This window comes from Erithacus rubecula (assembly GCF_903797595.1).
Source record: "Erithacus rubecula genome assembly, chromosome: 18".
NCBI lineage: Eukaryota > Metazoa > Chordata > Aves > Passeriformes > Muscicapidae > Erithacus > Erithacus rubecula.
In genome coordinates, this window is record NC_136670.1 from 14,511,545 (window position 1) to 14,524,054 (window position 12,510).

Sequence of the window (12,510 nt, forward strand, 5' to 3'; positions counted from 1 at the left end):
CGAAAGCAATTTGCAAATCTGAGAAGTGGGCCAGAAAATGCCAGTTATGAGGATAGTTATAACAGAGACACCTGCTGTTTTCAGAGATCATCCCCCTGCCTGTAGCAACTTTCAAGCTGGCATGAACTATGGACTTGGGAACTTTTACAAAGTGAACATGAAATGTTCTTTATATTCAATTATCAGTCATTCTTTTAGTCATGCAGTATTTCTTTCATTTACTGGATAATATGATTGTCAAACACTATTTTTAGCTAAAGGGTATTAGTAAATAGTGTGTGGCTGGGTCATGTTCAGCTTTTCTTCCTCCTGCAGCCCCCATGTTTCTCTCCAGGGCTGCTCTCAGTCTGTTCTCCCAGCCTGTGTTTGTGCTTGGGATTGCCCTGACCCATGTTCATCTTGCTTTGGACTTTCTTGATGTTTTGTAAACAATTCTGTTTTGTGTGATATGATATAACCATAAGTTTAAAGCTGCTTTTTAGAATGGAGAGCAAAAGCTGCATCTTGGTGGTGCTAAACTTACCAATGATAGTTTTGTACTCAAATAAAAACATTACCTAATTTTCCTGTTAAATGGAAAATAAGTCAATCGATTTTTGTGTTTCTCTCATTTTTTGCTATTTGGCCTCAGCTTTTGACTTCAAGCAAACATTTTATTTGGTGTTAAAGATCTGAAGGAATATCTGCTTTGTATTCCAGGTTTGAAACTGGGAATGGAGAGGGATGCATATGTCATGATTGCAGAGAAAGGAGAGAAGCTGTACCAAATGATGATGAGCAAGAAAGTGAACCTTATCAAAGACAGGAGAAGAAAATTAAGTACTGTTCCCAAGTGCTTTCTTGGCAAGTAAGTGGCATTTGAATTGGAAAGGTCTTTTGCACCAATTAATGGACTCCAGAATTTCTGGGGATGGCATTGTGACACAGATCAGATGCAGCTTAATTTAAAAGACCATAAGCCCCACTACTAGAAATTAGTAGTGATTTATTAAAAAGAATAATTGATTTTTGTTTCACACTATACACAGGATGAATAGTGTGACAGCTCACTCTGTTTTACAGTGAGTCATTACAGCTGCTTCAGACTAGCAAAAGGAGTAAGAAAACAACCTTCAACTCCCACAGACTCAGGCTGTTGGTGGCCTAACCTGCACTATGCATTCATTTCCCCTTCCCTTTCTGGTCTCTGTAACAGCAGTTTGCAGCAGCAGTGCCAGTGCTGAGGGCTGGAAATGTCTTTCTGTCCAATAGAAGGCAGGCTGGTAGCATAGGTTAGTGATACTTCAGCTAGAAAAAAAAAATCCTTCATATTGCAAAGTAGTTGCTTTTTTCTTCTTCACACACATCCTCTCCCCCCTCCTCCCCAGGAGCTGATCTTGTTGGATTAAAACTGAAAGCCTTTAGATCTGATAATGGTAGTTCCTATTTTCCATGCAAAAAGAAGTACCAGGCCAGAAACTTAACATTCTTCCAATGCTGTTATGTATGAGCCTGTTGTGGGTACCCTGATACTATGCTTAGTTTCAAGCCTTATCCAGGATTTCCTGCTACTATTTTTGCTTTTGAAATGTCTGTTTTCTTACAGTCTGTCCTGCTCAGTGCCCTCAGTTTGCTCCACAGCCACCTGACAATCCAGTAGTGAGGACTTGACCTACCTTTGCTAGTGGCTAACTGAGCCCAAACTCAGATACCTACAGGTATCCTGATCTCTGACCAAAGGATTATTGCTCCTAATGTTCTAGCTGTTCCCACAGCAAATAACTCTGCTGATGCCTTTTCTGCATTCACTTGTTGGTATAGTCCTGGGAAACTCAGCTGAGTGCAACTCGTACATTCCAGTCGTGACTGGCAGATTTTGGATCATTCCCAGGGCTTTCCCTGAACAATGCAGATTGGCTGTGTTCTGTTTATTTTTTGCAGATATTCCTGGATCAGGGACTTACTGATAACTGTGCTGAGATGCATTTAGTGTTTTTTTATTACAAGCAGCTGAGAGCAATACGAATGCCACAAAAATAATTTTTCTCTTGGAATGTGAATATCAGATAACATCTCATAATTCAAGAGAAAAAATGTTTTTTTGGGGAAAACAGCATGATCCTAGTATTTTCAGAGATACCACATGCATTTATTTTTAAGGCTGTTCATTGAACTTAACTTGAGCATCTGACTGGCTTGGGTGGCAATCTGTTTTCCTGATCACTCTCTGTGCATTTAGGCAAGTAGCTGGTGGTACAGTTGGAATGATGTGTGTTGGTGTCACTGTGTGTAAATGATATACTGGCTGTGATTCTTTTCAGCACTGCAAAACCTTGAGTGTGCAAGAGAAAGCATCTGCTAACCTCTGGAGGTTTCAACCACATCTGATTAGATTGTACAGTCCTGGAGGGGTTGGATTTTCCTATGTATTTCTTGTGTAGAAGCACAGTTGCTCCAAATCCCTTAATTTCTAAGGTGTAGCTGGGATATGGTGTCATGGCCTGGATGTCAGATGAGAGCTGAGCATGGCAGCACTCTGGCAGGGAAGTGAGGATGCTCTCAATTGTCCTGGAGAACTGCTTCAGATGAGATGAGGAAACAAATTAAGCTTTGCCATCCACTCTTTGAGTTGATGACTTTTTAGAAATAGTCTAGCATATTCCTTAAGAACCTCTTGGAATATTTTTGGATTATGCCCTTTTCAGGGCTTATAAAGCCTTCAGATCAAATGCTGTAGAAATCTTAAAGCAGCTCTTAAGCAAATCATCCCATGGTTGGGAAACTCCAGAGCTGTGAGGGTAGCTCAGCTTTCAGTTATTTTCCTATTTCAGCTCACATATCAACCTTCTATTTACAATCCACCTAAATTCCAGAGACAGACCCAAATAAAAGAAGCAGGAAAGATAACAGGGTAGCTTCCACTGAAGTTTTGGGCAACCATTTAGGTGCTTTGCAGTGCCATAGACCCGTTGCCCTTGATGGGGAGCTCCAGAGCAGCTGGGCTCTCCCTGGGGCTGCCCTGGCTGCAGTCCCTGCAGCAGGGCCTGCACGTGGGGCCTGCCTTACAGAAGCAGTTCAGAATCACTGGGAAAAGAACTTGCCTTAGGAGGCAGCCTGACTCATCAATACTCTGGCTTTAGGGGCTTCATGAAACCCTGCTGGTTTCCATGGGAATATCCTGGCATAGTTGAATAGATTCTGCTAATTTTTCTGCACTATAATATCTACAAAGCAGCCCCTCAGCAAACCAACAACCTGAAGTTGTTTTATTATTCTAAAGGCAAAATACAAATAATTCCTATGGCTTTGATCAGTCAGTGCTGATAAATACAGAGAGACTAAAAATACTTCAGTTAAAGCCCACAGGTGGAGACATGGATACTGGCTTTGTTAAGCAGCAACTTTATGCACATTGGCAAGCACCTAAGTGTTTCATTGAACACATTTCCCATAAGTTGCTGTACTTTCATATATTCCTTTTGTTCTTCTCCAGGACTGTAACACATTTCTAGCATAATTGCTAATTAACCTAGCAAACAGCTCAGTCTCCTGGGGCTCTGACAGAGCTGGATTCATCAGGCTTGTTATCCTTTTTGGATTTCCTGTTTCTAATTAATAGCATCCTACATATCTATCAATTTTTTTGTCTTTTATTCTGCCTATATGTGCAGCTCTGCCCCTCAACAGAGAGGTTTTGTTTTGTGCTGCATGAGCAGCACATAGTACTTAGCATCTTCTGTGTATAAATTAGAAGCATGATGTATGTAATCTGCCAGGCACCTCCTCCAGAAAATTACCTTAAATTAACCTGTCAGTGGGACTCATGCTATCTGTTACTGCTCTGTGCTTCAATTCAGTAGATTGAGTCTTCTATCCTAAGTCCAACTGTGATTCCATTAAAGCCAATCCAATTATGCTATGGGGCCGGGGACAGAAATCAGATCCAGTGAAGGAAGATGAGCATGTGTAATTAAGTCAAATCATGAACACTACTTGGATAGGTAACTTGTGTAGAAGTAGCTGGGAAGGGAGGATACTCTACTGTTGAACTTGCTTCAAGGTTCTCAGTTAGTCTTGCTTGCTAATCTTTTCCCCTGTGGATGTCTGGATTGCTCAGTAAGGATTTGCATCATCCTTTCCTTCTGTGTGTGCACTGTCTGTCAGTTGAGGGCAGTGATGGCAAGAGCCTGTATCTTCTGCAGAGCATTTCCTCCAGGAATGTAGGAAATGAAGGCACTAGCTAGAGGTACCATTGCTTGCAACAGTCCTCACACTTGCTTCAAGGAGAGTCTCCTGTGTTTGGCTGATGACTCCCAGGCAGGTGCCTGCTGCCACTCAGAGCTAATTGTGTGTGTTCTGCTCCCCTTTGCAGCGAGTTTGTCTCCTGGCTCACTGAGATTGGAGAGATAAGCAAACCAGAGGAAGGGGTCAACCTAGGACAGGCACTATTGGAAAATGGAATCATTCATCATGGTGAGTGTGCCATGCTGTGAAAAGATATCAGATTTCAGTAATGCCCTGGAAATGAGGGTGGAAAACTTACTGAAGCTGCTCACATATGTTCAAATACTTTCTGCTGCCATACCCATCAAATCCTCAAAATGTGTAGTGATTTTTGGGATTAATTAGTGGGCAAACTTATGCCGTGAAAAGAGAACTTGTTTAGTGTCCAGAAAGTGTTCATGTCTGCAGTTGCTTGATTTCTCTGCTGCATCTTAGTTGGAACTATATCAGGTGCATATTCCTTTGTACTGTGTGTGTTTGAACATGTGTTGCAGTCCATGAGTACAGAGTTGCACATGAGACACCAGCAATCCAGAGAAGAGTGGAGCAGTGCTCTTTTAGACTGGGGCACAGGTCATTGCCTGTCCGTAGAAGAAAGAGATGATGGAGTTTGGTGTACTTCCAGCTCCTTTGGCAAGAACATCTTTCTTTACAGTAGTGAGGGACCATATTTCTTCCTCCTAGCTGGCTGATGACCTGGCAGTGTTGTCACAGTGTTGTGATGAGGTGTTCTGGGATGTAGCACAGCGTGTTCAAAAGTGCTGCATGACTGAAGGATGCTTGTTGGAACATTGTCAGTGCTACCTGCATTTCTATTAAATCAGGGTGGGAACAATGGCATTTCTCTGCTACACACTGTAAAATCTGCAAGATACTCTATTACTTAGTTTTTATTTGCTCAGTTCTTGGTACTTTTATATTTAAAATGGCCACTTATTTATACTCAGTGAAACAAATAACTTCTACTGGTTACTGAATTGCCATCTTTAGGATAAGGGTTTTCCGCCTCCACCTTCCATGGAAATAGTTTGCCTTAGAATAGAGACTGGATAAACCTACATGCAATTGGATGTAGACTGCAACCATCTTCCAGTCTGATGCATTGGATAAATTTGAATCTGGCTGTGTTTTTAATGTATTTTCTGATTTTGGCCAGTGCTTCTTTTGAAAGGCTCTTGATCACATTGAAACATCTTTTGTGTACTCTTTAAAGCCCATCAGCAGATAGCATTACCCAATGAGATTTTAACTGCTCTGTTGGGAAATTGCTTTTCTGGGTGAAAAAAAAAAAACACTCTAATTTTTAGAAGGAACTCTTTGGTAACTATAAGAACCATGACAGAAGAATAACTCTGACAGCTGTAGTTCCTGCCACAAACATGCTTCTGGTTTTGGAGTTGCATAGTTTTGGGCAACTACAAAAATGTCTGTAAGTGCTGCTATAACTGTTGTGGGAATTTGCAACACTTTGTTGAAAACTCATTGAGAAAGGTCAGATGTTCCCAATTCCCTTCACTAGGACCATTGCCAAAGCCTTGCATAAACTGAATCTGAAGTAAAACTTTAAAAATTCAGTTTTTACCAACTGGCCTATATAGAGCATGGTGGGGACAAAAGACAATTTTAATGATCAAGCTGATGTTTCAGTTTCAGATAAGCACCAGTTTAAGAATGAACAGGTGATGTACAGATTTCGCTATGATGATGGGACGTACAAGCCGAGAAGCGAATTGGAAGACATCGTGTCCAAGGTCTGTTGGAACTTTGTGATTTGCTCTCCCTCTGTCTGTCACTGCCCTGTAGTGTGGGAGGTTGCCTTTGCTGTGGATCCGTGTTCTACTGAGCCTCCATCCCAGTGCCACGAGATTCCATATCAGGGAGAGGAGGAAGAGCTGAGAAATGAACTGCAGTTCAGTTGTGGCTGCACCCAAGACTGCTGATTGCAGTCCCAACAGAGTAACACAAGTTAAAACAGTAGGTGGTAGCATGTCTGCTGCAAATCTAGGCATGATGGTTCAGGGGATAGAAGAGATCAATATTTAATTGTTCCTAATAACTGTCTGTCAAATTAATTCTGTTGATCCCATATTTGTCCACATACCTTTTAATAAACTTGATTTTTTTTCCTACATAATTGTTAATTGTGAGGAAGGACTAATGGAGAAAGTGTTGGAATTGAGGTGATTAAAGGTAAAAACAGATTTCTGGCTGTTGGAAGCTGGGAAAGAGGAAAGAACGTTTGACAGAGAGGCTAAAGGAAATGTTTTGAATATTAATATTAATCAATAGAAAATTCCAGCTGAGTAGAGACATCAGTGTGCAGGTTTTGTTAGCATCAGCTAGTCAATGTTTCTTTGAAAAGGAAAAGCTGCTAACACTCTGCATCTCCTGTTCTTCAGGGGGTGAGGCTGTACTGCCGGCTGCACTGCCTGTATACTCCAGTGGTAAAGTAAGTTCCTCTTCATGATCCCCCTGGATTTGTTATCTGGCTTTGTTAAAAGGATGGTGTTACTATTGAAATCTTTCTTGTTTCTTCTATAAGCAATAGTTTTCTGAATTTTCTTGGCTTTTTTACTGCTCTTCCATCTCCACAGCTTAGATCTGTAGTTGCAGTGCTGCTTGTAGAGGATGTTGGAACTGGGGATTCAGGGAGAGTGAGCAGCTGGGTATGGCTACAGTGACTCTGATTTAAGGCACATCATGTGGTGGGGATTGTAGTTGCTGTATTAATTGAGTTACAGTAAATGCCAACAGATGCTGAAGTGATGTAAACAGATTCCAGTATGGTGCTAGGATTTTGTCACTGAGAGCTCCCTAAACAAATGAAAACCAGTCTGAAGCAGAATAAAAGCTGAAGCTGTAATTGAAGAACGTCTGGGAGTTTTGTGTGGAATCTTAAGAACTTGGTTCTGTATAAATAACTACTGAAGGATTGAGATAGTCTGCAAGTGCTAGGTGACTCTCTTCCCAGAGCACAGGAGATGATTTCAGATGTTGCTTACCTAACTGTGACATCAGATGAACATTTCTGGCCTATAATGAAAACTACCCTGAACTCTGTTGTTGTTCTGTTTAGGTATTTATGATTAAAGATTAGGGCATTTTCACTTAGGAGAATTTATTTTCTTACAAATAAAAAACTGATGAGATAGAAAAAGCCTCTAGTAGAGATTACTGGATTCCCAAATTCAGCAAGACTGGCCTCTTGTCCATGAGCTGTACAACTCAATTTTCACTGAGAGATGCCACTGTCATGCTAGAAGGAGCTGCAATGACAATTACCATTCATTAGTCATAAATTTGCATCATCAGACCTCTGGGTTTTTCTCCCAGAATAACTGTTCTCCAAGGCACAGGTTTCACTTAGCCCCAAGGTGTGGAGAGAGCAGGAAATTCCATGATTCCATAGTTCCATGATGCTGCCAGTGGCAGCAGAATGCTTCTGTAGATGCACGAGTGTGTTTGCACGTACACATTTCACCCCTGAAGATGGCAATTCATATGTGGAGTAGACATGATGGCATGTGAAGCTCAAAAATGTCCCTGACCTGAGGGTTTCTACAAACTGAAGTAGATCTACTCTAATGCTTTAGGGAATCAACAAGGGCAAAATAACTTCCACAGGTCCATCTTGTGGTGTTGTGGTGCTTTGTCAATGTGCTGTTTTTGTAGTAGCTTCCCATCTGGAGAGTCTTCTCATATTAGGATTGATCTGTGCTAGCAGCATTGTGAACACAAACTGTAGAATCAGTGCAAGGTACCAGGCTCTCAGAAGTTTTAGGATCATTGTGAATGGACTAAATTCTCAGTATGTTTAGGCTCTTCTTCCTGCCATTCTCTTTCATATTCATTCTTCCTTTTATAGCCATTTTAGAAAAAATCTCTCAGGCTGTTGTTGTTTTATGTCTTCTTAGCATGACATTTTGCCTCTGACAAGCCTCACCTTAGGCTGAGGAAGCTGTCTTTGGCCAAGTTCATTGGGCAAAGTCCTTTGCTTTGTGCTGTGCTTTATCTGGCATCTTAGGATTGCTGAACCCTTCATTCATGCTGCCTTTTTGGCACAACCTTCCTTCTAGAAAATTAGCAAAGCTGCTTGGAATAGTAGGTACATGTGCCACAGGGATCTGGAGGAATCACAAATTCAAAGGTGTGTTGTTGTGTTGTGTTTTGTTGACAACCTTGAGATACAATTCTATTTAGTTTTATTGCCTGGAAACCTTGGAGTTTCTAGTAGTATTTGCCTTTATATTTTTCCTCAAGTAAAATCTGACACCCTCGTACTTGGAGGGAAAGATTATATTCACCACTGGAAACAAATCATGCTACTTTGGGGATTGAAGTATAAAAAGTAAAACATTTTGGAAATTCTGAATGCTTCTCTGATGTACTTCTGGGAAGTTGTGAGGTGAGAGAACTTGTTCCCACTTATGTATATGATGGATAAGATGTCAGTGCATTGCTGGGCTAGACCCTGTGAAGAATATTCCTCTAGTTTCTGTGGGGCAGCAAGGTTCTGCCAAAATTTCAATGGTTCCCACCTCTATATTTGATTATTCACCTGAAGTTCATAGTTATGGATAACGTTCTGTGTTCTATGTTCTGCTCCTGTTCAGGGTAGATTGAAAGGGGGAGAAAGGAGAGTGAACTAACATTGATCCTGACCAGCACTGACCTGCAAGCAGGGAAAGACTGGGCCTTGGACCAAGATTGATGGCAGCTTATTCAAAATGCTCAGCATCTCTAGGAAAGTTTTGGGAGTTGCTTCTCATCTGGAACTCCCTACTAATTAGTGCTCAATATTTTAATGTTTTCCTTTATTGGGCTGACATTTAAAAAGCGTGTTTTCCCAAGATAAAAGTGTGAGAAATAAAAACTGCCCAGAAAACTCTTAGGCATTTGTACTGGGTTTAGTGCATTACTGGAAGTTGAAAACTGTAAGCACTGTGAGGAAAGCTTTTTTTCTGAGGACACATATTTCTGGAAATGCTGTCATGTTTTGTTGGGTTTTTTTGCAAGCTCTGAAAGTCTGACTTGTCTTTCTAATTTCTCACACCCTACATTCTGCAAACACACAAACATTTCTGCTGCATTTATTTTCAACACCTAGTCACAACATATTTGTATCTACAAATGATTAGTAAAAGGAACAGTGTTAGGTAGGATGGATTTTAGATGATGGATATTTGATTTTTAGGAAAAAGGCAGTATCAGATAGTGTGGTGCTAATGAGAGAGGCTGATTTGACAGAACTGAAGAATAAAGTCTAGTCTTGACCTGCCTCGTGGATCCATCTGGACTATAAAACAGGCTCAGTGGCTGCTTTTCCTTCCACAGTCATGCCAAGTGGAGCTCAAGCTTCAGATAGAAGGACCACCCCAAGAGTGAGAGAGGAATGAATTCTTCATAGCCCATTCAGCGTTTGGCCTCTCTACTGAGACTCTCAAGGAGAGGGAGCCAATTAATGCAAATTAATTGTGGTAATGGCTTTTGTGATGTGGAACTAGGAACTGGATCAAGACCATGAAACTTATTTCACACGGGCCAATAAACAGCTTTAAAATGGTTTTTGTCCTCTTCCAGGCTGGATTCAATCCAATGACCTTGGAGGTGAAAGGTGTTAGAGCCCAATGTCCTGAGCCACCTAGTCATCTTATATTTGTATCAAAATTCTTGTGAAATATTTCACAAAAGGTTAAAGCCATCAGTTATCTCCATGGCTTCAAGAAGAGAAATGGAAGAGAACTGCAAAAAGCATCAAGTTAGAATAGGGCTCCTTTTCCTTCTTTCAGGAGCAGTGCTGCTCCCTGCAAGGGCTGAGTGTGAGCTGTTGCCAGTGGTGTTACAAGAACTAAACACAACCCTTTTATTTACAATGACTGAAATAATCCAATTCCATAAAAGGATACTGTGTATTCTATTTGTGTCTGGCTACTGTGGGATATTTTACTTGGAAGTAAAATCTGAACAAGTGTGGAAAATGTCTTGACAAGATAGACTACAAGCTTCCTAATTCCACGAGCTTCACGAAAAGGAGGCACAGAGGGAAAGTGTAGAGTCTTTGTCTGTGAATGCATTAATAGGTAAACACTAGAGAAGAATTATGGAAGCTTATAGATGGGACTGGTACTGATCCAAAAGGTGGACATCAATGGATTTTGGAAGATTTCCAGCCAGAAGAGAATGATTTTTAGTGCAACTGCTGGTAGCAGCATTCTAATCTGAGTTACGGCAGCAGCTTAGGACATCTGTGAAAAGAATCTTCTGGTGGGAATGTCAGCTCCCTGAAGATGGCTTGAAACAACATCTAGAGAAATTTTAAATAACACTACTTTGTGTAGATCTGAAGTATCTTCCTAATTCAAGCTGCTAGAAAAGTTTAAAACTTTCTAGAGAGAAAGGATGACTGCTTGTTAGTAGTAGGTCACAATAGTATATGCAGGTTTAGAATATAAAAGGAATGTATACCTTTTAGTCCTGATTTGCTCTGCATTCTCTTTTTTAATTAGAGACCGTGACTACCACCTAAAGACATACAAATCAGTTATCCCTGCAAGTAAACTAGTGGACTGGCTTATTGCACAGGTAAGAAAAGTTTAGGATACTCTCTTTGCTAAGAAGCACTTCATAATCCTAAAACTTTCCTTTTTCAATATACCAGTGGAAAATTTAAAATTGGTTTGGCTACTGTTCTTACCTGTGTGCATCTGCTTTCTTTCTTCCTCCAAGGGAGCTTGTAAGCAGTCTTGGTCTGAGACCATCTTAATTGCTGGGTTTACACATCCCAAAGCAGCCAGCCACCATGATTAGGGCTTTAGACATCACATCGTTACCAAAACTAGACAGCAATAATCATTTAGTGGTGGCAGTAGTAATAAGAGTAATAGTAATGTGCTCTGGACATGGGTCTTCACTTTGGTATTGACTGTAAACCATTTCTGTAATTCTGATTACTCAAATGGAGAGGTTGTATGGGAAAAACCTGTTATCACGTCAAAATTAGTGTATCTAGTTTCTCATCTAGTTTCTGCATGAAAAGGTTTGAGACGTGTTTTTTCAAGATTGATTGTTGTAAACAGCTCTATTTTCTGAAGATTTTCATTATTGTCTTTATTGTATTTGGACAAATACCCTATATAGGATTTAGAAGTACTTAGTGAGTTGAAAGAATTTAGGCTCTATTTTCTAATTAGAGATGCTGTTTTGCTAGGGGAATGTTTTGAGGTCATCAGGAGTAGCCAAATCTGGTTTAGACCCTTCCTATGAAAAGGTTTTGTTGCCTAGAACAAACACAGACTGCTAAAGGTTTAACATGGTAACATTAGAAGGCATTTCTCCTCCAGTTTATTTACAGTTTAAAGAATAAATGGGATTTTTAAATCCCAGTCTGTGTAAAACAAACTACCCATTTATCCCATAAAATAAAACAATGTGAGCGTTGAGCATTGTCTCATAACAGGGTGTTGGAAATGAGAGAAGACTTCTGAAGACCTGAAATTAGTTTATAGTAAAAGCTAAACTTCTGGTTTCTTTAAGCTATTTTCTTGACTTTCCTTATGTGATTACACAGTCATGCAATTTTTTCAAAACCACCTTGATCCCTTTTCTACCGGGACAATAGTATTTAGTTCTTAATTTGTAAATGTTGTGCCTTTTCTGCTCTCAGCTTTTAACAAAAGCTAGTAGTGCTGTGGATTGGCAGAGCTGATCCTGTTTTATCCTGTATTTAAATAATGCTGATACCACCACAGTGTTGGACTTTGCCAGCATTTGCTTGGCAAATCTCTATGAATCTTGACAAAACTATGAATCTCTGCAAATAAGTACTGCTCTGCTTAGCAGGATTTGAAGAACTGATGTTCTGCTGGCAAGATCAGAGGGTACTTGATTGCTTAAAACAAAGTCAGCTCACTACCCTGAAGCTGCTGTGAGAGCTTTCGGGTGTCTAGTTCTTCAGATGGAGGGCAGGAAAGGTGTAATACTTGTGGAGGATACAGCTTCTCATTAAATAGGGCTGAAGGTAATCCACTGAAGTTGCTTCTGTTGCCAAAGCAGCGGGTGCCCTCCATGCTGGAACGAGTTGAGCAGCTGCTGTCACGGGATAGCAGACACCAGGTTCCCCTGTCCCTTTGCTCACCTTGCATCAAGGGACCAGCATTAACAATCTTTGTAAGACCAGTAGTGCCTTCTGATTTTTACCAGCACAATTTAAAGCTTACTTGCCTAAAAAGTTCAACCTCTTTTGCAAAG

At 40.6% G+C, this 12,510-nt stretch overlaps 1 protein-coding gene across 5 annotated transcripts in view; it reads left to right on the plus strand.

Moving 5' to 3' along the window:
• The window catches only part of PREX1 (phosphatidylinositol-3,4,5-trisphosphate dependent Rac exchange factor 1), a gene marked incomplete at its 3' end in the record, with an annotated part of 113,638 nt that overhangs the window by 67,875 nt on the left and 33,253 nt on the right, over window positions 1-12,510 (plus strand). For all 5 annotated transcript variants that reach the window (XR_013776310.1, XM_079321721.1, XM_079321719.1 and 2 more), the window contains exons 10-14: window positions 700-847; window positions 4,352-4,452; window positions 5,911-6,014; window positions 6,663-6,712; window positions 10,770-10,845. Coding sequence is in view for 4 of the 5 variants with exons in the window: in XM_079321721.1 (XP_079177847.1) it covers window positions 700-847; window positions 4,352-4,452; window positions 5,911-6,014; window positions 6,663-6,712; window positions 10,770-10,845 (479 nt within the window). The remainder of the gene's footprint in view (window positions 1-699; window positions 848-4,351; window positions 4,453-5,910; window positions 6,015-6,662; window positions 6,713-10,769; window positions 10,846-12,510) is intronic.